Genomic DNA, 24,620 nt, shown 5'->3' with positions numbered 1-24,620 from the left:
ACACAGTGGCGTCAGGCCCAGCTACAAGAATTATTTAGAAATGGTCTATGTAAGAAATTATATCAAAGCCCCAGCTTGTGGAGAGGGACAATGGCTACAAGGCATCCCCTGGTCCTGTCAGCCTTTTGAACAGGCAAACCCAAAAGTTGAGGTTTAGGCTGTTGCCGGCGCCGGCTTGTCAACTGACAATACTTCCGGCGTTCATGCTTCACGAGGAACGCGGCCCGGGAACTTTCCGTCCAATTCCTTATTCCCCTTATAGAATGAACAAACACATCGGTTTTTTTTTTTTTTTTTTTTTTTTTTTTTTTTTTTGTAAACGAGGTGGGGAGTCTACAAATCGACCGGAGATGCGCAAAAATGTGATAAATATTCCAGACAAGGTTGGGGAGAAAAGAGGTAGTGGAAACATGGTTCAGCCTTCAACTGGCTACCCGGCCCCCAGCTGATCGGAAACAGTAGATTATATTGCATTTTAGAAAGCGTTTCTTTCAACGGTTGCGCAACGATGACGGGGGCAAAAGGATCAAAATAAGCATATCGTAGGGGGGGAGGGTGTGAGAGCTCTGAATTGGGGTTTTGGGGGGGATGGGGGGAGGGAGGCGTGGTAGAGAGAATTCGGAAACCGGTCATGTTTGAGAGTGGACGGCCACATTTTGCCGGGGTAGAGAAAGATACGGTAGTTCAAGTGAGGTAGGCACCCAAGGTACCGTTAAAAATAACAAACTCTCCCAATAAAATACGCCAGGGGTAGGGAAAGAGGGTCAAACATCGGATTTGCACTGCGCCGGGTTAAAAGCAGTTGTACCACCTAGCTACCTACCTAGGTAGGTAGGTACAATTGTGTAAGTAACCTTACGGGATTTAATAGTTTGGTCCGAAAAGGAGGTTTTTTTGGGTTGTGCCCGAACCTGCCGACGTTCCGACCTTTTCTCGAAGGTCATGACGTCTATCAAAGGGACGAAACACACACACGATACTATTAGATCGGTCGAAGTTTTTCTTCTTTGATGATGTTGAAATTTGCTGGATATTTATAACATTGTAAGTGAAAAAAGGAGTCCGCCGGATATCTGAATGTAAAGATCAATAAGATTTCGCCACTTTAGGCCCCCCTCCCGACACAAAAAATGGGCTTCCTTTGTCTGAGAGCAGATCAAGGCAGGCCGAATGATGTATCTTCTCTTCCGTTATATTGTCCCGTCGAATCCATCCCCTACCGCCCACTTCGATTTGTTCGAAACGAGCTTCAGCTGCACTCAGTATAAAACCGTCCGAATATTTGCTCGCGTCGCCAGTTTCCAAAATTCAACTGGTATGAAAGCACGAGGGATGTAAAGCACATGGTGAAATAAGAATGTAGAGCGTAAGTATGAAGTATGTTTGATGCTCGAAAACAGGAATTGACAGTGGCCATTCTTGATACCACGCTTCCGGCTCTGTAGTTCATCTCCCCGCAAACGCCGTTCTCCCAGGGTTTTAGAAGCCTCTGCGTCGTGATATTTTTCGGCAGTCTTTTCCCTGTGGTATAGAATAAGTGGCGGAATAACGCCAAAGGCAGAAAAAGTAAAGATGCAAAATGCTGGTATGGAGCGTCTAGAAATGCTCCTTCCAGAAGCGGAACTCGACTTCATTGACGGATGCAGTCTTGCAAGCAGCCTTGATATCACGAGCTGTAAAATAAAAATAAAAATGTTAGTTAATCAGGAGCAAACATGATTCGAAAAGAGACCAGGATAAACGTACCAGCTGCTGAAGGACCGCAAAAATAGACTCCCACAGTGGTCTTCATGCTTCCCTCCAGGCCACTCAGATATGTCCTGTCCATAATACCATCACGCATCGAGGCGAACAGCTTAGTGAAGTTGGGGCGACCAAAGTTGGTCCGGGACTTGAGCTCAGTGAGAGGGTCGAGGGCAGCGCCAACCGAGTTGAGCACAATGTTCTGGGTGGTGTCCATGTCGAGCTTCTGAGTGAGGTATGAGTGGATCTTGAGGAACTCGACACCGTTGCTGCCAGGGAGACCAGCAGCATCTGTTGATTGCTGCTCGAGCGAGGACAGAAGAGTCTGGAACCATTCGAAGGAGCTGGTGTCCTTGCAAACCCACAGGAACTCAACACGTCGGAGACGGGTGGGCGGGTTCGGGCCATTGCGCAGATGCCAGATGTTCTTCAGAATCGAGGCCCAAGGGGTGACACCAATACCAGTTCCAATCAGGACTGCGATTTCGTTCTCAAACACGTCCTCGGCGGGAGCACCATAGGGACCGTCGATGCGGAGCATGGGCATCTGTTGGCCGTTCTGGAGTGCGACCTCGTACATACCCATAGGGTCGACTCCTTCGTAGAGCTTGGCCTGAGCGGCTCCAGCGCCAGTGGCGTCACCGAGGGCCTTGGTAAAGTCACCGACTTGACGAACGTGGACCGAGACGTAGGGGTCGTACGGGCAGGATGTGATAGTAAAAGGGTGCCATTGGTACTTTGAGACGCTGGGTACCTGCAGGAAGAGCCATTGGCCAGCCTTGTACTTGAAGGAGGGCTTGTTGAACTGAATTTCGACGACGTCTGCAGCATCACGTATTAGCGCTCAACATTCATTCATAAGTTGTCCAAACAAGAGAATAAACTCACCATAAGGATGGCGGACGACACGGGTGATCTTGGTCTCACGACGAGCACGGATCTCGCGGTAAAGGCGCTCAATCAGGTAAAAGCCACCAGTCCACAGCTCCCAACGCCAACCCAGGTATCCGATACAGTGGTTCCAATACTCGTCTCCAGCGAACGGCGAGTGCGGCTCGACGGTGTCACGCACGAAGCATCCCACAGTGTGGGTGTAGAGACCGAGGAAGAACGGGATAAAGAGGTGGTGGGTGTACCAGAAAGTCTCGAAGGATTGTTGACGAATGCGGTGGTGAGCTGTAGTGTACATGAGAAGCATACACAACAGCATCATGTGACCAGTGGCACCACCAGGCTGCGCATAGTGAATCTGAACAGCAGTTTGGGCACGAATTTGCAATCTCTCGACGTTGAAGAAGCTATTAAAAGCTGGATTAGTATTCTGATCGCACTCGATATTTTCCCCCTCTGCGTTTTTGCCCGCCCAAATGGAGGTCTATTATATGCGCAGGAGAAGAGGCACTTACTTGACATAATGCGCAGCGGTATGGGTGATGCTAAATATCAGCATGGCATATGCGATCTGGCGATGGAACCAAATGTTCTCGTCAAAGGGGATGAAGCGGATCTTGGGCCTGATCCACCTCATGATGGTTCGGCAGACGGGCAGCAGAATCAACATTCCATCGACGGAAAGCACCAAACCGGCACCTCGAGAAATCCAGACGGAGAAAGTAAGAGTATTCAGACCGGCCAGACGGGGGTCTGAAAACTGCTTCCACCAACCATAGGCAAAGATGGCTATGTGAAATCCCCAAAAGCTAATGTTGAAGAAAAGCTTCTGCGCCGTGAGCTGCTTAGCCAGAAACTCTCCGACCGACATTTTGACGGCGATTGCCTTTAGAGGCTAAATTCGTGTATTAGGTGTATTTTGGGATGTCGACCTGCGACAGGTGCCGACTTATGATGCGGTCGACCGGAATCGTCTCGATCGATCGTTGTTCGTTAAAAAGAGCGTATGTCGGCGCCGAACCTTCGGGTGCAGGAGCTCTGGCGATTTGACTCGTATCCAGGCACTCCCAGTTTTATCTTCCAGCGGCCCTCCCAAATTACAATGTGTATAATATATTCCAGGCAAATAAACCCCAATGGGAACCAACAAAGACAGACGGACAAACAAGAAAAATGTAACGAAAGAGGAAGTTGTCGACCCCCAATCGGAATAATAAAAAAGAGTGATCTGATCCAGCAGCGAGGGAAGAGAATGAAAAGGAAGGTTGAAGTTTGACCTTGACTCACGGGACCGCCGTAGAATCTTCAACTACTACGCCAAGTAGAAGTAGAAGCGGAGGAAGGAAAAACAAAAAAGGTTTAAGGTTGTAAGCGATGGGTGGGCATAGGGTCATAAGAGGAACGCGCGAGATACAAGCAGAGCAAGCAACAAGGGGGGAGGGGTTGAGTGATGACAAGGGATGTCGGCAGGGTAGAGTGGGAACCTTTGGGACTTTTCGGATGTCAGCTGTCCATGAAACTCTCTCCTATTTTCTTGTCCTTTTGGCTTTAGCGAAGAAACCTAGCTATTACGCCAGTCCGAGAGAAGTGTGGACAACGAACCCTTGGGGTGTCGACGACCGACCCGGGCGGGGACTCTTTCAACCCACACAACAGTGATTACCAAGTACTACCATAAACCTGTACCGTAGTAACTAGTACGTACGCAGTAGTGGAGGACCGTCAGTCAACAACTGGATCCCGGGTGCGTGCCAATTGACCGGGTTCTGAGTGTGGACCGCCGACAACACACTGTACGGTTAGCGCGGCTCATGGATGGGAAGAACGATTTTTCCCTTGAACTTCTTTCCGACGACAGGGATGATGGGCCGTTGGCCAAAGGTGTTGATCAGACGCTGGGAAGAGTTTCGCACTGAGGAGGACCTGTGTCAGGAGCTGATCCGATCGTTCTGTCGACGGTGAATTTTTTTTTTTTTTTAACGTAGGACGAGTTGAGACGAGATGTGTCAGAGACGGCTGGGCTAGGGGTCGTTGGACGCTACGCTGCTGTTTCGCCTTTGGCAAGGGTGGAGAAGATGCTTAAAACTGGCCCTAGTCTTGCAGAACCATCAACCGTTTTGTTTTGGTCAAGGGGGTGGCCACACTGCAATTGTGAATTGTATCTGGTGACAATAACGAGTGTTTGTGTTGTTATAGATGCCCATTAAAGGGAATTTTTTTTAGCCTTTTAACAAAACAACAATGAAAAGAATCGGACGATCTAAGTTTATTGATTCCACGTCTCGCTGGACGGGAATTGTGCCATCGAGTGGAGGGTGCATCTTGGCTCTGTGATTGGACAAAAATTGCCCAATCACCGAATCTGTACCTGAAGGTGAACTAAGAATAGTGCCAATTCCTGCCACATGGGACTTGCGGGCGCTTAAGTAGTACTACGTTCGTGCATGTGCATGACTGCATCTCAAAACAAATGAAGATGGGACTATGTACTGTAGTGTAGGTACCTTAGGCAAGCTCATCGTGTCAACCCGTACACAGAGAAAGTCCCATATCACCATCAATCCTTGGAAGTCGAGTCGGGTTTTCACATTGTCGTGGTTGTGTTGACTTTTGCGAAGAGTGCGTGGCTAACATGTGTCCAGGGCTGTCCTGTCCCATAAACTCAATTCGTCAGATAGAATCAACTGTGGGGCATTTTGCACCTGCGTTTTCATTTCTGGTCGGGAGGACTTCGGGGATGCCCCCTTCTTGCCCATGCTTTGGCTCAGACGACAAAGTGAACAAAGCCGATGGTTCCGATCAACATTCTCCAGTCTTTGACTCGTCGAGAGGGGACCGTTTCTCGGAAGTGGGTAGATCGCTCCTATTCTAGACTAGCACTGCTTCCAGGGTTACGTGACAGAGCGTTTTTTTTTTTTTTCTTTCTTTTTTTCCAGGATGGAAGCCAGGCATGGACGTCAAATTTCCTATTAAGCTTACTACGCCAAGACGCACAATACAACCCGAGCGGACATGCTCCACCAGGAAAGGTCACGATGCCCCTTACAATTTACGGAACAAGCGACCAGTTGATTTTATTCTACGAAGTACGAAGCATGTTTGCCGTCCCACGCGACTGGACAAGCTTTGTACGCTAATGTATCAGACGGTTCTGCAACTGCGCAAAAAATTCTGGCGTCATTCATCAGCATGTTCAATATATTATCTATCTTGTCTACTTGCCTACCTACCTAAGTTATTATCACAATAGACACGGTCCTAACCGATGGCTGGGTTCACCTGAGTGGACCAACTTCAAGGTGTGTAATCATGTCACATAGGTACATTTATAAGATTGGACCTCCCTGCTTTTCAAAAGAGGGCTTCCGCCACAGTGCGCACCTATTGTAGACTGCAGTTTGTCTGGGCTTACGACGACAGTAGGGATAGCGGGTGATGATGTGTACAGTAGGTGCTTGTGCACCTGCAGTTTAGACTAAATATGTGATCAAGGGTCATTACTGGCTACTAAGTTCTTAATTGAGTCGTTATCACAAAATTGGACGGCAATAGACTTTCCCCCCGCAATCAGTTCGCCCTAGTTCCCGGCGTCAACGGTCGACCGAAGGTTTTAGCCATTGGCTGTCATCCAAACACTAGTCAGGCAATTGCGTACCTAGCCATTTAGTTCGTCTCACCTAATTATCCAATAAACCAGGCCTAAGTTGGGGTTATCAGGTGGGATTGGTCCTCAAAGTTGCCCACCTGCCCAGAAAGCCAAGTAAATATTTCTACCGCTTGGGTTTGATATTATCACGTAAATGCAGCCAGATATGAGGCAGATGAACTCAACGACCTGCAATCCTACACAGTGTCAGACGTGCAGGAGTGATGAACCATTGTTTGTCGGGCTAGACGAGCCTCAAACGAAAATGCCATGTCTGGGCAACAACAATCGCATGCTGGGTTTCGAGTTTCCTCCAGAATCCCATCCAGGGGCTCAGCGTCTTCGTCTTACAGTGGGTCCAAAGAACACGCACTTGGCCTGACGCCACCAATCAGCCGCTCCGGCCTGACTAGGGGTTTATCGTGCGAAACAGGAGCCTCGAAACAACTACGAAGTAATAATAATGGCTCAAAATGTGGCCCATATTCAGCGTAACATCTTTACACCTCGGAGGTTTCGCCTGGAACGTGGAAATTTTTACACAAAAACAGCAGCAGTAGCTAGGGTGTACTTTGTAATTAAAATTAAACTTGCCTGAGAGGATGCATGATCGCCGGCCATGCACTTTTGACATCTCCGCCATCTCCTGCCACGGCTAACCTGGCTCAAAACATGGGATTTTGTAATGCCACAGGGCGGAATTTTGAGAATCTGATGCAATCAATGACCTCCAGAACACTTCTTGGCGTCTTGTGTGAGTTTGGCCCCCGATTGTCATTGACAGTCTCTATCGACTGGATCGAGAAACATGATGGATTTCTGCATCGATACCTGGATTTCCATCGTAACCATCCCCCTCAAAAACAAAACATCCAGTTGTGTTGTGGTTAAGCATGATAAAGTTTGAGTTGCCTAAATGTTCGATCGACCTGCATTTTTTTGACGCTTGCCTAGGTACCTTACTCATCGTCGACCGTGTCAGCCGGCATATGGCTGGCACCTAGGAAGCCAGCAGCGCCATGACTCTTTTGGTTTTGTTTTCCCTCGTTTCTCAGAGACCTTGTTTTATGCTTGTTAGCTAATTCACGGTGAGCAATTATAGGATCCCCTCCACTACATGTTCAATTCTGAAATGCGTTTGATGGCAATTGTTCTGGACTGAAGATGAGGAGTAGACATGAGCAGTCGGCTGACTCTGTGTTAGTAGGGTCAGTGTCATATCCATTGAAAGACAAGCTGAAATCTAAAGAGAGAGAAAGAGAGAGGGGGAAGGGTAAAAGAGGGATCCTTGAATGCCTGAATGCTCATCTGACCAATCAGGCTTTCGATAGGAGATTCGGGAGTTGACCTTGCACATTACCTGCCTAACATCACAAACAATCGAAGCCTGCGCACGAGCATGCGAGGAAACGCCAAGAAAGGCAGCACCACGGACAGTGGGCGGCGTAGGTGTAACTGATAGATTACGATACGCGTCCTTATCGGCGCTGAGTTTATCCCCAAGTCGACCGACGAGAGTGTTCGCGACGCTGCAGAGATCAAAACCTACGCGGAAAGACACAAGGCTGAGCCTAGTTTTGATAAAGACTGCAGTCCCATGGAAACCAATCTTCATGAAAGTAAATGACGAGTTACAAGGAATGGTTGAAAACAAGGTAATCTGTATGGTTTCTTGACCCTCAATGGACAAAATGCATTACTGATAGTACAAGTTTCGTGTGGGTGCACGATGTCACAGAAACAGATTGTTTGTTGAAAACCCTTATATCACGACAGAATTTCTATCTGATATTTTCGTCCCGGTGATCGGACGAAGCGGTCTTGCAGAGAATCTCGGCGGCACCGCGTCTATATTATCCATCGTGCCGGTATGGAACACGGCAGTACCGGAAGTTGGGCAGCTCTTCTCCGGATTTAACAAGACCCGGCTGCTATGTACGAGTCGTGAGTAAGTCTCCAGGTGCTGAGAACCTTGGCAGCTGCTGTGCGTGCAAGTCATGGCCAAGGATTATGTTCCCACCAAGCCAATGGTTGAGCTTATTCGTCATCCCTCAAGTTTGTTCCTGCCTTGCCCCGTCTCAATTCAGCCATTATGTAATCAATAAGCACCGTGGCTGTGTATGGTAATCGCAGCCAAGCACCAGCCACTGTTATCCGTCTGGTTGTTCAATTGGAGTGGCTGGGTATGTACCTCTGTCAGCGGGCGCCAAAAGTAACTGTTAGTGGGGCAATTCGTCACTCGTGCATCCACTGTCAGGCAGCGCCGCCAAGGTTGACGTTTCGTAAGTTGATGAGGCGAAGCAATCCAACAAACAACCTGCCAATGCAAGCTCTACATTCTGTGCCAGAGTGACGAACGACATACGTGCAGCAAAAGAAGGCACGCGCATTCGCTGCCACACTACTTCAAAAAAACCGTTGCATCATATACCATTCCAGAGGGCATCCCACATCGAGAGTATTGGTCCGACTCGAGCCCCGATAAACCTGTGTTTCGTTTCAGCCAGCTTGCATGTTTGCCCCTGCACTAGGGTGATCATCAATGGTGAGTTGCGCCCTATTATCGCGCAATCCCGCGGCGGTGCCGGTATCCGCCAAAGGATCTCCGCTAATCTCGGTACATTCTCACCGCGCAGGGCATCACACGGCGAGGGAAAGACAAGGCTGCCGCTGGGCAGGCAGCCGCGGGGGGAGCGACGAGTGGCAGAGCGAGGCCTAAGAAGGCGACGTTCGAAACGAGCAAGAAGAAGGATGTCGGAGTCTCAGACCTGACCCTTCTCAGCAAGGTGTCCAACGAGGCGATCAACGAGAACCTGCAGAAGCGATTCGAGGGCAGGGAAATCTACACATATATTGGCCATGTGTTGGTTTCGGTCAACCCCTTCAGGGACCTGGGAATCTATACAGACCAGGTCTTGGACAGCTACAAGGGCAAGAACCGTCTCGAGATGCCGCCGCACGTCTTCGCTATCGCCGAGTCGGCCTACTACAACATGAAGGCATACAAGGACAACCAGTGTGTTATCATCTCGGGCGAATCGGGAGCGGGCAAGACCGAGGCCGCGAAGCGCATCATGCAATATATTGCAAGCGTGTCAGGGGGCGACTCAACTGATATTCAGCAAATCAAGGACATGGTGTTGGCCACAAATCCTCTACTGGAATCCTTTGGCAATGCCAAGACGTTGAGGAACAACAACTCGTCGCGGTTCGGAAAGTACCTGCAAATACACTTCAACTCGGTGGGCGAGCCGGTGGGTGCCGACATCACGAACTACTTGCTGGAAAAGTCAAGAGTGGTGGGCCAGATTACAAACGAGCGCAACTTTCACATCTTTTACCAGTTCACCAAGGGAGCCTCGGAGAATTACCGGCAAATGTTTGGCATCCAGAAGCCGGAAACTTACATCTACACCAGCAGATCCAAGTGTCTCGATGTCGATGGAATAGACGACCTTGCAGAGTTTCAAGACACGTTAAATGCCATGAAGGTCATTGGATTGTCACAAGAGGAGCAAGACAGTGTTTTCCGGATATTGGCTGCTATCCTATGGACCGGCAACCTCGTTTTCCGTGAAGACGATGAAGGCTACGCGGCCGTGACAGATCAGTCTGTGGTGGATTTCCTAGCGTATCTGCTTGAGGTCGACGCCCAGCAGCTCGTCAAGGCTATCACCATCAGGATCTTGACACCGAGGAGCGGGGAAGTCATTGAGTCCCCCGCCAATGTCGCACAGGCAATGGCAACCAGGGACGCCCTGGCTAAATCATTATACAACAACCTCTTTGACTGGATCGTTGAGAGGATAAACCAGTCTCTCAAAGCTCGCCAACCGACGAGCAACTCCGTCGGCATCCTGGATATTTACGGCTTCGAGATTTTCGAGAAAAACAGCTTCGAGCAACTTTGCATCAACTACGTGAACGAAAAACTTCAGCAAATCTTCATCCAACTTACTCTGAAAGCCGAGCAGGACGAGTATGCACGTGAGCAGATCAAGTGGACTCCGATTAAGTACTTTGACAACAAGATTGTGTGCGACTTGATAGAAAGTGTGCGGCCTCCGGGAGTCTTTTCTGCTCTAAAAGACGCCACGAAAACCGCGCATGCCGATCCGGCAGCCTGTGACCGTACGTTTATGCAGAGCGTCAACGGCATGTCCAACGCGCATTTGATCCCAAGGCAGGGCAGCTTCATCATCAAGCACTACGCCGGTGACGTAGCCTACACCGTCGATGGAATCACAGACAAAAACAAGGATCAGCTCTTGAAGGGTCTCCTGGGCATGTTCCAAGTCAGCCAAAACCCGTTCTTGCATACTCTCTTTCCGAACCAGGTGGATCAGGACAACCGCAAGCAGCCACCAACAGCAGGAGACAGGATTCGCACCTCGGCGAATGCACTGGTAGAGACACTGATGAAGTGTCAGCCTTCATACATTCGAACAATCAAGCCAAACGAGAACAAGTCACCGACCGAGTATAATGTCCCCAATGTGCTGCATCAGATCAAGTATCTTGGTCTGCAGGAGAACGTGCGTATTCGCCGCGCTGGATTCGCATATCGACAGTCGTTCGAGAAGTTTGTCGACCGCTTCTTTCTGTTGTCACCTGCGACATCGTACGCGGGTGAATACACATGGCAAGGATCCTACGAGGCTGCGGTCAAGCAGATTCTCAAGGACACCAGCATTCCCCAAGAAGAGTGGCAGATGGGTGTCACAAAGGCGTTTATCAAATCACCCGAGACTCTCTTTGCTCTGGAGCACATGCGTGACAGATACTGGCACAACATGGCAACACGCATCCAGCGTATGTGGAGGGCGTATCTGGCCTACAGGGCGGAGTCCGCAACTCGTATCCAGACATTTTGGCGCAAGAAGAGGACAGGGGCCGAGTACTTGCAGCTCCGAGACCACGGTCACAGAGTCTTGCAGGGGCGCAAGGAGAGGAGACGCATGTCCATCCTCGGATCGAGACGATTCATTGGTGACTACTTGGGCATCAATGCTTCTAGCGGGCCTGGAGCTCACATTCGGAATGCCATTGGCATTGGAAGCAATGAAAGGGCCGTGTTTTCCTGCCGCGGTGAGATTCTTGAGGCCAAGTTCGGCCGTTCAAGTAAGGCAAGCCCACGTATTTTGATTGTCACCAACAGCAAATTCTACGTCGTCGCGCAGATGCTGGTCAACGGACAAGTGCAAATCACCGCGGAGAAGGCGATACCGCTTGGTGCCATCAAGTTCATCGGCGCATCTAGCTCTCGTGACGATTGGTTCTCTCTAGGCGTTGGGTCTCCCCAAGAAGCAGATCCGCTGCTCAATTGTGTGCTGAAGACGGAGTTGTTCACGCAGATGGAGCGAGTAATGCCTGGGGGCTTCAACCTCAAAATCGGAGACTCTATCGAGTACGCCAAGAAGCCAGGAAAGATGCAGGTAGTTAAGGTTTTGAAGGATTCTCCCAACCCTGTTGACTTCTACAAGAGTGGTGCTGTGCATACTCAGCAAGGAGAGCCACCCAACTCGGTCTCGCGTCCGACACCAAAGGGCAAGCCGGTGCCTCCACGCCCGATCACGAGAGGAAAGCTCATTAGGCCCGGCGGACCCAATGGACGACCGTCCAGGGGCACAACAAACAGGACAGCCCAGCCAAGGCCAGGTGCAACTGCGGCGGCATCTCGGCCCATGCCACAGGCACAGCCACGGCCGCAGGCGCAAGTCGCTGCTAGCATTCCTGTGCGGTCACAGCAACAGTCACATACACCCTCGGCAGCAGTCCGCGCGCCACCGCCGCCACCCCCTGCAGCCCCTCCTGCCAAGGCAAAGATCATGGCCAAGGTGCTCTATGACTTTGCTGGCCAGAAGGAGAATGAAATGTCGATCAAGGAGGGAGACCTTATTGAGATTGTGCAAAAGGAGAACAATGGTAAGTCTTTTTAATGTGACGCATGATCGAAACAGCCGCACCAAATCTAAAATGCTAACTGTCTTACAGGATGGTGGCTTGCCAAGAGCGGTAGCCAGCAGGCGTGGGTACCGGCGGCGTATGTCGAGGAGCAGAAGCAGGCTCCTCCGCCAGTTGCGGCTTCTCGGCCACCTCCACCAGCGCCTCCGGCAGCCAACGGAAAGAACAAGCCGTTGCCCCCGGCGAAGCGTCCAGCTGCTGGAAAGAAGCCTGCCGGCCTTCAGCCGCGTGACTCCGGCATGAGTCTGAATGGATCCGACGGCAGCCGCAGCAACACGCCAACTCCGAGCCTTGGCAACAGTCTGGCTGACGCACTGCTCGCCAGGAAGCAGGCCATGGCTAAGAAGGATGATGATGACGACTGGTGATTCAAATTGTTGTTAGACGTGCTGTTTCTAATACGTACGCTTCAAGTTGAATTGGTTCAGCGTGTGATGTTTATCCCTGAACATTGGCTGGTCCGAGAACCGAATTTTAGACCGGACTATATAACAGGAGGTCTGTTGACTGTTTGACCCTGGAGGGAATGCATCAGTTACTCCCTTTACTTCCCTTTGACCGCATGTCTGTTATTCACCGATTTTCAGCGGCTTATATAGATGTTGATGACATTTGGTATGAAGATAAGAGAATCAACGATCAATAACATGAAACCCAAAAAGTTCGCCAACCGAGTTGACTTGTGTATTCAAAAAGACTGTAGCAAGTATCATTATATATCTGGGTTTTGAGACGCGACCCTCCGACGTCGCAAAAGCTCTCCCAGCGGAACATCCTCATCGTCATCATGATCAAAATCATCATTATGGGGCACATCATCTTCAGCCACATCGTCCGAATCCTCATCAACACCAAAATCACGTAATCGCTCCCCGTCAGCATTGGTCCATCCCGGTTCCCCGTCCCGTCCTTTCTCGTAGGACTGCCCACTGTTGTTGTACTTGTCACGTTTCCCTTGTTCCGGGAACAGATCCTCAAGCTCCTCATCCTCCTCCAGCTCGGCAAAGATGCCCGAGCCCTGCTGGGCCTCCATCAGCTGCCTCCGCCTCCGCAGCCGCTGGTCCCTCTCCTGCCTGGCCCTGAACGCGGCCTTCTCCTCCTCGGGCGTCGCGTACGTGGGCAGCTGAACGGCCGTGTCGGCGTTGCCCTTCCAGTGGCCGTGGCGCTGCTTGTCCGGGTCCGGCGGCGGCCACATGCCCATCCGCGCGTTGAACCCGTTCTCCTCCCAGTCCCAGCCGACCCCGGACCCGGGCGTCCGCGACACAACCGGCCCGCCGGCAAACGGCCAGAACCAGGCCAGGATGTTGCGCGTGCCCATGGCCTGGCACATGTTGTTCCAGATGCCAATGTCGTAGGGGAACTCGACGCGTCGCAGGACCTTTTGGCTCTTGCGAGCGGCCGTCGTCTCTTCCTCCGAGGACTCTTCGCCGCTCTCCTCCTCTTCCTCCTCCTCCTCCTCGCTGGCCCACCACGTCGAGCCACCCCGGGCCTGCCTGCCCACCAAGCTCTCGTGGCGCTCCACCTCCCAGTCCTCTATCATGGTGCGGTTGAAGAGCCATGCCTTTGTGGTGGTACTCAGCAGGACGCCGAGGGCGAGGGACACGAGGGCCCAGGCGATGGCGATGACGGTCAGCAGGGCGATCCTGGTGGGCGAAGGGCCGAGGTATGCGGGCAGGTTGCGTTCGTCGAAGAGGGCGCGGAAGCGCAGGTAGAGCAGGCGACCGAGGTACCACAGGGCGATGTTGGTTGAGACAAGGAAGCGGTAGAAGTAGGGGAACGTCTGCATCGACACGCAGTTGCCGGTCCACGGGCAGTGGTGGTCCATCTTGGGGATGCAGCGGCGGCAGTGGCGGCAGTGGTGGGCACGTGGGGGCTTGGGTGTATCGCACTTGCGGCACCACCTCTGGCCGGCAGCGGGAGGTGTGGGTTTTTGCTGCTCGTCCTCTTGCTTCTTCGTCTTCTTTTTTGTCTTGTCGTCGTCGTCATCGTCACCGCTCGGGAGCTTGTTGGAATGCCTGTATGTTCCTGGCGAGACTGTGCAGGCTTTGTAGTAGTTCCACCACAGGTTGAGGAGTAGCAGGTTGAAGGTGATGGTTTGGTTCTGGCTCAGATGCCCAGGTTGGAGGTCGGGTGTGTTGAAAAGCCATTGTGAAGCGTAGCCCAGGAACGCAATGAGGAAGACTACTCCGGGTATTGCAAATACCTGCATGCCCGTCGTTACCGGGCCGGTCAGGGGCGCCATCTTGAGGTGCCTCGTCCAGCGACAAGTCCTCTGTCTCCCGTTATTTTCTCTATTTGTAGAAACGTGTCGGTGTACCTTGGGCTAGAAACCCGTCGAGGTGCCTTCTGCGTATACCTAGGTAGAAATCCAGTTGAGGGCTTCTTCCGAATTGAGACTTTGTTTCGGAGTAGGTGGTGTCGAGTGGTTCTTGGCTCTCTTCTTCAGGGGTCCTGCATGGAAGTGGGTCGGCACAATCAACCCCTGTCAGATCTGGGGCGCCGTCAACGTCAACTTGGGATGGTTATGTGGGGCCTGAGGCAGTCCAGTTAGTTCACTGTCGCGGTTTATCCGTAACAGCAAAGCAACATCTCATCATCCTCTCTCTGTTCAAAGTAACAAACCAACTAAATCTACGATTGGACTCGTCTCAACAATCAATTGGCTTGTCGGCACTCTGAGTTATGGCAACCATGCACCTGGAGTGCGACCTTTTTATCGCTTGTTGAACTTGCCGCCATGTCCGCTCTGGAGGTCAATCAGACGCGTACACTGTTAACATATGTGGCTGCTTGGTAAGTTTCAACCTGCAAAGTTACGTTGGATTGAACAGGTACAATTACCTCAATGGACGCCCTACAATCTAAACTTGCTTCGTATACCTGCAGTGTATACTAAACATACTTTGAAAAACGCTTCTGTAGTCAGAAGCAACTCAATAATAAAAGATTCGTATTGGTTGGTTAATTGCTAAGTAACTGGCTGGCTGACCAACTCATACTTGCTACGGCAGTGCCTCGTTCTTTTGGATCACAAATGGCTTCGTTAATCCAAATCTGATAGGTAATGCTACCTTGTCTCTTGCCCAGGTCCTAACTAGGCTTCTGAGTTGCTGATAAATACTGACATGGCCCAGAGTTACCTCGGCTGTCCTTTGTACTGGTCTGTCTGGTTGGATGTTGTGGCGCTCATTTGGGCGCCAGCCAGATTTCACGATGGGTTCCTGGCTCCAGTGGAAGATTTGGTAAGCCCGCTCGTATCATGCTTCTGCAACTATGATGCCAGTCTCTAATTACAAGAATATACAAACGACTCAGAAAATGAGGTATTGACTGCCAAGCAATCATCTTCTGGCCTTCCACAGCGACCCCGGAGGTACTTTATACCGCTATTGGTAGGGCTTGTTGTCCTGCGCCTCGAGATTTTCCTTGGCACGGAACATCAATGCGCGCTGCCAGGCTTCGAGGTGAGTTTAGGTCTAGATCTAGTCTTTAGCCAACGTCCTCTTTATCAGATACAAATGTAGACATCCAAACTCAGCTAACCCTGTTTTAGGCGCTTCTTCCTCTCATTGTACTTTATCGCCAGTTACGGCTCCCTCAGCCACAAGCTATTGAAGATGACTCAAATCCAGGTCTAGGCCAATCACTTCGATGGATCTCAATCGTTGGGTCTATCTTGACCTCAATCGGGGCTTGGCTGGTTTCACTGCACACGAGCCAGTCTACGGTGTTTTGTTCGCGTGGTGTTTTGAAACCATGGACGATTACGCTGCAAATCGTTGGTCTAGTTTCCGAGGCTGCCATAATCGAGATACTCTGGCGCGTACTTTCTAGGCAACGAACAACCAAGCAGTTGATAACCACCGTAGCTGGTGTCTTACTTCAAGCGGCTATAGGAGCATCGATTGCCCTTGTCTTTCAATATGGGGTTGATTCCTTCTGGGCCGGGACGATGAATCAACAGTCAGTCAGCTCGTGGATCACCTATAGCCTGGATATCTTGCTATTTGGGTGCCTGCTCGCTGTTTTCATCCTCTCATCTGCATCCTTGATGAATCAGGTGGGCCCAGCCTTTCTTGTCCACATCCTTGCAATCACTTGCGGACTTGTTGCTGTGGTCATCAACACTGCGGCTATTGGGACCTGGCATGGTCTGGCGACGAGCTCCGTCATCCTGAGCATGCTGCCCTTGGTCATCGGAGCAGTCTTATTCATTCATAGTGCGCGGGCTGTATCGCCACTAGTGTCCGCATGTCTGGTTCTAATACTATTCTGTTTTCTCATTGGTACAAGTATTTGGGCCATTGTCAGGCGTGGTCATCCAACTCGTACGCATCCGCTTCATACTATGATATCAGATATGCGGGTCGAAGCCGATCGTTGGCTTGTCCATGCATCTACGAGCGATTCACTGCATATCGCCGTCAAAGAATACCGACAGAGATATGATGGTCGAGAGCCGCCGAAAGGTTTCGATTTATGGTATGCATATGCAGTCGAACACAAATCGCCCATCATCGACTTTTTTGATCAGATCCATCGGGATCTGCAACCGTTCTGGGGATTAAGCCCCTCGCAGATACGCAAAAGTATTGAGAAGCTTGAGCTTGAGCCAGACATGGTTGTGATAAAGGTTACTGATGGCCAAGTTAGTCACGGTGCTGCTCGGAGCGAGCATATGGACGAGATCAACGGACTGGTGGAAATGATGCGGTCGTTTTCAAAACACCTTCCAGACCTCCAAATTGCCGTCAATTTGGACAAGAATCCACGTGTTCTTGCGCCTTGGGGAAATACGGGTAAGCGAGTATTGCCCGGGACGAGAGGACGCTTTTCCCGACGAGACAATCCTCAAGACAACGAATCGGATGGAGCAGACGGTGAAGAGTCTTTGCAGCCCAATGTACCAGCAGGGTCTTCAGGAGATGCCGCTGTCAGGGCGGAAAAGCCGCCCGCTCCATACCAAATGATTGGTCCGGCTGAATTCCGAAGGCTCAACATGCAAGCTTGCCCTAGGAGGTCAACCATGCGTTCCGCATCTTATTGGAATACTCGAGACATTTGCGTCTCTTGCTTCAACCAAGAGTCCTCGGGAGCATTCCTGAAGGATTGGATGCTTGCCTCTGATCTTTGCCATCAGCCTGATATGCTTAAACTGCATGGCTTCTTCATGTCGGCTCCACTCACCACACCGCTAACCGATCTACAGCCGGTATTCAGCAGATCAAAGCCAAGCACATTCAGTGATATATTGATTCCTTGGCCGCGGAAACCAGGAAACCAAAACAAAGACTTGGATTCTGGCCTTGATTTGCAGAACAAACGCGATCGGCTCTTCTGGCGTGGCACGATTGAGCATGGTGCATTGTCAAATCAACTTTATTATGGAGGGCACCAAGAGAGGCTTGTCCATCTTGTTAATAATGCCTCCAAATCGGACGAGGTCATTACCATCATGGCCACGGACGGGAAAGACTCCGATGGAAACAAACCTTTCAAGTACGAGCCAGTAGGCACATGGGAAATGAATCAGGTGCTGCTGCCAGATGTCAGGATTGGCGAATATAGGTCCTGCAAAACTCCCGAACAAATTACTACGAGATCCTGCCGTTCGATTATGGAAGAGTTCGGCCCTGCAGTGGAAGCCGATACACCTATCTTCAACAATCGATACGTCCTCTTGACAGACTCCGACACTACGGGAGTTTCAAACACCGGGCCTGGCAGCGACATTATTATGGACGCGCTCGATTCGTCCGCCCTCCCCTTCGTGGGCACCATCTTCCGCGAGTGGTATTCAGAACGACTGAGGCCGTGGCTACACTTTGTACCTGTCGATCTTCGGTACACCGCGTTACATAGCACGCTGGCGTACTTTATGGGGCTGGATGGTAGAGGCCTAATCAAGGGCCGGGATTCCGGGGTGGAGACACACTTGGAGAATGCTGTCTGGATCGCCGACCAGGGAAAGAAGTGGGCGGCGAGGGCTCTGAGGCCGGAAGATGCGCACATCTACCTTTTCAGACTGCTTCTCGAATGGGGCAGGATCATCAACGATGATAGAGACCGGATGAACTACATTCTAGAAAACAAGGCTTAGCGAGTGTAACAGTCACCCAAGCAGCCTAAGATTTCAAGGCATCTTCTTTTCAATTTTGATTTTCGCACGGAATTGCGGGAAAAAAAACAAGCGCACGATGAGTGGTGACGGGCAGTACATGCAGTAACTCAAGATGTCGCTAAAATACCTTGTCTTATCATACATCTCTCTTATCATACATTAATTTTGGGAGGGTGCAGACTCGGTCAAGAGCGGGTTATAAGTCCAGCCCATACGTTTGATCTGGATCTGAATGCTCTCCAAAACCCGCCTCTTGATTCCGGCGGCATCCTCGATATCCTCCCCGAGGAAGGCACCGTGCGTACTCTTGAAGTCGTACCTCTTGAGTACTTCCCAGATCCTGGTAATATCATCTGCGGATAGCGGGATCGAGTTGGGGCCACTCCACATAAAGGCAAAGGTGTTGAGTCCCGGCGGCCTCGACCTAGTGTTTCCCGCGGCGTCGGCCTCCCACCCGCCCAGACCGGCGGGGGTCGTGAGCAGGGTGTCGGAGATAAGCAGGCGGCCGTCAAAGTGGCCGACCATGCTCCCTGGGAAGTGTCCCCCCAGCTTGACGGCGATGAAACCGGAGCGGACGCCCTCGATGATGATTTCGTGGGAGCGGCGCATGATCTGGTCTGTCTTGCTGTTGCCCAGGAAGATGTGCAACGGTATCTCAAGTGCGACCCATTTCCTATCCTCGGCGGCCAGGAACACGGGGCAGCCAAACGCGGCGGCCCATTCGGCGTGCGCGGTGTAAAAGTGAGGATGCGAGATGACGATGGCGGCTAGGCCACCGAGGGCCCGTATGCGTTCCACCGTGTCGTCGTCGAGCAGCGTGATGCAGTCCCAGAGGATGTTGCCGGCGGGTGTGTCTGTTATGGGGGTGTATGTGGGTTAATATATGTTGTACGGCTGGACTAAGGACGGCTTTGTGGCTTGTGCCATCTTTTTTCTTATGTGTTGTATTTATATGTGTTCTTCTCGTCTTCACAAGCACTTACGAACAAGAATGGCGCGCTGACCCATGGCGAATATGGGCTTCGTCACGATACTTATCATTGCACCATGCGGGTGATATCTCTCCTGTTTTGGGGGCTGCGAAGACGACCTCTTGGCCTTGGAATTATTGTATATGCTACTGTAAGAAACCCCGAGTCGCTTCCAACTGTCGGGCCTCATTACTGGGTGACGGCGGTTGATCAAGAGATCTGACGGAGACAAAGTCGGCGATGAGCCGGAATCCACCGCAGACGACGCTACGGAGGTGGTGGGAGACGGCGGAGACATTGGGCCCGGGTAGGACGGCTCATACGGCATAAAGATGTTGCGATGGCCAGAGGCACGCAGCGCCGCCATAGTGGTGAAGCTCTGGCCGGCCGCCGGCGTGTAGTGTCGGGGATCATCGCAGATGAAGCACGTCTTTTGCCTCGACCGCGAGGTGGTTGGGTATTGGGTCCCGCAGCTGACGCATATCAACCACTGGGCCGTCAGGGAAGTTTCGAGTCCTGGGGTGGGTTCGTCCGCTGCCGGCATCGTTTTGCCAAAAAGAAAAGAGGGGAGCTTTTGCTACTTGGCTTTTGGGTTACATGTAGTTACCGATTAGAATATATGGCAAACCCTCCCAAGATGGTGAGCTGGGTGCCAGATGGAGCGGTACCGGGGCCTTTTTGAAGAGATGTAGTATATAGATAGGGTAGGTAGGTACATATGGCAAACAGTCATTTTCACGGACCTCCACTTTGACTTCTTCCAAACAAGTCTGTGTGGTTGCATTTCTACGGAAAAAGAATGCCCTCGAAATGATCAGACTCTCCCAGGGCTGATTATGGGTTGAATTCGGCCTTGAGGAGGTTTGTCCAACGTCCATGGGACCAATGGACGGTGCGCCGAGGCACGGATACACAATGTTTAATGGGAGTTGTCGGCCCCGTCCCAAGAAAAGTTACGCGGGCCGTGGACCAGTAGAGAAATTTTATGAGAAGAGAGGGGGAAAGGGAAAAAAAAACAAAAAAAGGCACAGAGAACCAACCCAAAAAGTTCCCAACATACTCCCTAGCCCGCTACAATCCATTATAGACTTCATAGTCAAATCTGTCTACCTGCCCATGTTCCTTTTTCGTTATTTTAAATCTAGAAAAATTATAGTTGCCCACATTCGGCCCACCTGCTCTAGCACGGAGTTAGCTTTCACTACGACTGGTTTTGGTTTTAGTATAATGCTCGCAAATTGAATATTAACACACGCATCTCTGTCGGTCCTGCCCATTGTGTCGTCCATACATGGTGGAGACGTAATGGTACCCCACCATTGAGATGAAAGCTTCCCCCGCATCATGAGGCTGCCAGCATGCATCACCTCCGTACCAATAACTTTTTTTTTTTCTGTCTACGTGTGCGGGCGCGTCTTTGCAAATCTATTGTTTCCTTATTTTGTTTTATTTTCTTCTTCTTTGCTACAATTGAAAGGGCATCGCATTCTCAGCAGCGCTGCTGCCAATAGACTCGAATAATAACTCTTTGACCTACGATTTCGCTCCAAGGATGAGCTTTGCCATCGAGGTTCCGGGTGAAGCCAGCCCACTGAACCTCCAGGAGCTCTGTTCCAAACTGCTTCAGGCCGGGTCGGCCGATCACAACCAGAGGCAGTCTGCCAGCCAGCAGCTCACAGCTTGGGAGGCATACCCAGACTATTATGCAGGCCTCCAGGTGAGCCAGAGCCCTGACCCTCATCGCTGTCAAAGTCATTGTCTTTTCAATCTTACCTGGGTACTTTGGCGAAGCTAGTCAAGATCAATACCTAGCTAACCAACCTGCCTGTTTTCGTAGACCGTCTTCCTGGACAAGTCGGTTCAGCGTGAAGTCCGCTACCTTGCAATAATCCTCCTCAAGAACGGCATCGACAAAGGCTGGCGCAGCATATCAGCAAAGTCGTCCATACCACCCGCCCAAAAGAACATAATCAGATCGAGACTCCTACAAGGGTCAATAAATGAAGATGACAAGAACCTAGCTCTCCACAACGCTCTTGCCACCGCCAAGGTCGTCAGGATAGATTACCCGGCCGAGTGGCCGACAGCCATATCGGACCTGGTTGGCTTCGTCAGCAACTTCAGGACCGGGAATCAGCAACACCTCAATGGGTCTCTTTTGTTACTGCTGCGGGCTGTCAAGGAGCTTGCTAAGGCCCGGCTGCGTAAGTCACAGACGGCATTGCAACAGGTCACGCCCGAGCTGGTAATGCTTCTCGGTGAGGTCTACTCGGAACAGGTGAACTTCTGGACCGCGTTCCTTGCAAATGGTCAAGGAGGTGAGGACGATGCAGACTATGCCATGGAAAACAGCCTGATATGTCTCAGGATATTACGGGTTCTTGTTACGGTGGGCTATGAATACCCTCACCGTGACCAACTCGTACGTGAGTTCTGGCAGATGACGCAAACCCAGTTCGGCCAGTTCCTCGGTCATGTCAGTCACGACTCCGCAGTGCCCGCCCCGTATCAAGAGGTTGTCGGCAAGCACCTGCTCCAGTTCACAAAGCTACACCTCGAGGTCTGCGAGACGTTACCGACGGACTTCGCCCTGCTTCCCAACTCTGTAGAGCTTGTGCATGCATACTGGGATCTCGTGGCCAAGTTTGCCGAGGTCTTTGACAAATCTGGGGGCATCCAGATATCCTCAGCCGGGGGTGGTGGCGGCTCCAAGTCCAAAGTCGAAGGCCCTCTACTCGAAAGACTCGCCCTGAAGGGGCTACTTATGATACGAGGCTGCGTGGCCATGATCTGCAGGCCCCTCCAAACTTTTAAATACAAGAGCCCAGAGGCCAAGCAGGAGCAAGCACATGCCAAGGAGCTTATCAAGACCCAGTTGATCACCGATCAGTTTGTGACCCAGATCGTTGACGTGATCATCACCAAGTTGTTCATATTCCGCAAGGCTGATCTAGATGCGTGGGAAGAAGACCCACAGGAGTGGGAGGCCCAAGAACGGGACTCTGGAGATGCCTGGCAGTGGGAAGTTCGACCATGCGCCGAGAGGGTCTTCTTAGACCTACTGATTCAATGGAAGGAGCTGCTGGGTCCACCACTGCTCAACTACTTCCAATCCACGGCCAAGGCCGATGCAGATATTGTCACCAAAGAGGCTGTGTACACGGCCATGGGCTGTGCCGCGCCTACGGTATACAAACTATTCGACTTTGACACATTTGTCACATCTACTGTAGTCCAAGACGTTCAGATACAAGGTGATTTGGCCAAGTTGCTGCGGCGTCGGATCGCCATCCTGCTCAGTCAATGGGTACCCATCAACATATCCGACGCTACTCGCCCTGTAGTTTTCGAGATATACAAACATTTGATGAACCCAGCAGATCAGCATAACGATCAGGTCGTCAGGATAACGGCGGCCAGGCAATTCAAAAAGATCGCCGATGACTTCGAGTTCAAGGGTGAAATCTTTCAACCACACGCGTATGAAATCCTCACACGGCTTATCAGCTTGCTGACAGAGCTGGAACATGACGAGACGAAACTTGCCATCCTCGAGACCGTACGACTTATCATTGATCGCATGGAGACGGCGGCTCGGCAAGTGGGCGATCAGCTTATTGAAGCTTTACCCAAGCTCTGGGAGCAGGCTGGAGACGAGGCGTACATGTTGAAGCAGTCCATCCTCGCCATCCTAACGGCACTTGTTAACTCCGTGGGCACGGATTCACAAAAATATCATCCGTTCATCGTGCCGCTGATCTCACAAGCGATGGATCCTACTTCAGAGATATCTAAATTCCTCATTGAGGAAGCAACAGAAGTGTGGAAGGCGACAGTCGCACAGTGTTCGCCACCCATATCACCTGAGTTTATGCAACTCGAGCTGAAGGGACTGCCTTTTATAGAGTTCGACAATGTTTTGTCGGAGGAGCTCGTGCAGGTCATCAAGACGTACATCCTGCTAGCCCCCGAGAATATTCTTTCCAATGAGTATAGGAGACCAACGCTGCAGGCGCTGGCAACGGCTATGGAGTCGAAGCAAAAAGATCAAGTGCACCATGCTGCCAAAGCAATCGATTACATGCTTCGGGTTGCGCAAGAGCTAGGCGGCTCCGAGGGCTTGACCGTCTTGGTTCAAGACATGCTGGAGATTGGGCTACTCAGGGTGGTTTTGGAGCGAATACATGAGGCCTGGGAGGCCCGTCAGACAACCGGGCCGCAACGTCGCTCACCACAGATCAGCTCAGTCAAGGAAACACACTACTTTAGCATCTTGGCTCGCATCGCCGTGGGTGAACCTCGTGCGTTGGTTCAACTGATGACTGCCGCTGGCGACCTGGCAGCAGTCTGGAAATGGCTGGGCGACGAATGGTTTGGTTGCTTTGACATGATGGCTGATGTGGAAAGGCAAAAGCTATCATGCTTGGCTCTCACAAGGCTGTGCGAGCTTGCAGCAGCAGATGGGTCATCGCCCCTTCGAGACTTGGTGCTGGGCCGTCTACAGGATTACTTTGCCATGTGGACCTCTGTCGTAATGGAACTGCTTAATGAAAATGGACAGGGTGATTCGTTGGTGTGGGACGGCAAGCCCGAGGAGTATGCAAACGACTGGGACACGCCGCAGGATGTGCGTGATCGGGCCTTTGCCTACCGAGACCAGGTACATACCGAGCACACGTTTCCTTTTATCCAGGTGATACTGCAGGGACTTGTGCAGGCTGTTGGTGGAGAAGCAACCTTTCAGGAGCAGTGGGCCATTAACGTCGACAAGGACGTCATTGCAGGGTTCCAGAGTCTTTCGGCGCGTTACAATGTTTCTTGAGAGACCTACTAGAGCTGACGCACACGTATCGATTTGAGCATTTGAATGAGTATGGGGAAGATATCGACGATTTGTGATAGTTATGATAAAGGAAAGATTTGGCGACGATACCCACAAGAACAGTTTACTTAGTTTTGCGGAACGGGGCATGTGTGGAACTTGTTTCAATGAATGATCCTTGTTGTGCCGATTCGGATCATGACAATGTTATCGACAAGTCGCTTCAGTCTGTCAAACCTTCATCCACCCCGCTTGATCTTGATATTAGTATGCGTACATTTACCAATCAAGCAGGTTGTATGGCTGGCGCTTCTCTGATTGGTGCGTCTGTGGGGTGAAGCAACTTTGGTCTGTTGTCAGATTATCCAATATACTCCGTAATCTAGAAGCCGAAAGCCACAACCAACAGCATGAAGACGGTTCTTTTTTTTTTTTTTTTTTTTTTTTTTTTTTTTTTTTTTT

At 51.1% G+C, this 24,620-nt stretch overlaps 6 protein-coding genes across 6 annotated transcripts; 3 read left to right on the top strand and 3 right to left on the bottom strand.

Moving 5' to 3' along the window:
- Nucleotides 1-990: 990 nt before the first annotated feature.
- On the bottom strand, nt 991-4,830 carry PgNI_08607 (uncharacterized protein). The gene is made up of 4 exons (XM_031128602.1): nt 3,150-4,830; nt 2,632-3,041; nt 1,747-2,565; nt 991-1,673 (listed from the first exon to the last, which is right to left on the bottom strand). The coding sequence occupies exons 1-4, from the start codon at nt 3,503-3,505 to the stop codon at nt 1,597-1,599; spliced, it is 1,662 nt and encodes a 553-aa protein (XP_030978768.1). The 5' UTR covers nt 3,506-4,830; the 3' UTR covers nt 991-1,596.
- Nucleotides 4,831-8,473: 3,643 nt separating this feature from the next.
- On the top strand, nt 8,474-12,901 carry PgNI_08606 (uncharacterized protein). The gene is made up of 4 exons (XM_031128601.1): nt 8,474-8,498; nt 8,568-8,825; nt 8,917-12,205; nt 12,275-12,901. Exons 2-4 carry the CDS (start codon nt 8,823-8,825, stop codon nt 12,610-12,612), a joined length of 3,630 nt encoding a protein of 1,209 aa, XP_030978769.1. The 5' UTR covers nt 8,474-8,498; nt 8,568-8,822; the 3' UTR covers nt 12,613-12,901.
- A 55-nt stretch (nt 12,902-12,956) lies between these two features.
- Nucleotides 12,957-14,486, bottom strand: PgNI_08605 (uncharacterized protein; the record flags this gene model as incomplete). Its single annotated transcript, XM_031128600.1, has 1 exon — nt 12,957-14,486. The coding sequence occupies one exon, from the start codon at nt 14,484-14,486 to the stop codon at nt 12,957-12,959; it is 1,530 nt and encodes a 509-aa protein (XP_030978766.1).
- A 373-nt stretch (nt 14,487-14,859) lies between these two features.
- On the top strand, nt 14,860-18,344 carry PgNI_08604 (uncharacterized protein; the record flags this gene model as incomplete). Its single annotated transcript, XM_031128599.1, has 5 exons — nt 14,860-15,037; nt 15,256-15,305; nt 15,379-15,486; nt 15,542-15,708; nt 15,798-18,344. The coding sequence occupies exons 1-5, from the start codon at nt 14,982-14,984 to the stop codon at nt 18,342-18,344; spliced, it is 2,928 nt and encodes a 975-aa protein (XP_030978767.1). The 5' UTR covers nt 14,860-14,981.
- Nucleotides 18,345-18,513: 169 nt separating this feature from the next.
- On the bottom strand, nt 18,514-19,880 carry PgNI_08603 (uncharacterized protein; the record flags this gene model as incomplete). The annotated part of the gene is made up of 2 exons (XM_031128598.1): nt 18,514-19,219; nt 19,349-19,880. The coding sequence occupies 2 exons, from the start codon at nt 19,878-19,880 to the stop codon at nt 18,525-18,527; spliced, it is 1,227 nt and encodes a 408-aa protein (XP_030978764.1). The 3' UTR covers nt 18,514-18,524.
- A 1,008-nt stretch (nt 19,881-20,888) lies between these two features.
- Nucleotides 20,889-24,368, top strand: PgNI_08602 (uncharacterized protein; the record flags this gene model as incomplete). Its single annotated transcript, XM_031128597.1, has 2 exons — nt 20,889-21,053; nt 21,174-24,368. 2 exons carry the CDS (start codon nt 20,889-20,891, stop codon nt 24,156-24,158), a joined length of 3,150 nt encoding a protein of 1,049 aa, XP_030978765.1. The 3' UTR covers nt 24,159-24,368.
- Nucleotides 24,369-24,620: the final 252 nt, after the last annotated feature.

Source organism: Pyricularia grisea (assembly GCF_004355905.1).
Source record: "Pyricularia grisea strain NI907 chromosome V map unlocalized Pyricularia_grisea_NI907_Scaffold_6, whole genome shotgun sequence".
Lineage (NCBI taxonomy): Eukaryota > Fungi > Ascomycota > Sordariomycetes > Magnaporthales > Pyriculariaceae > Pyricularia > Pyricularia grisea.
The sequence above is the reverse complement of the archived record's forward strand: the minus strand, read 5'-3'. Positions and strand labels throughout refer to the sequence as shown.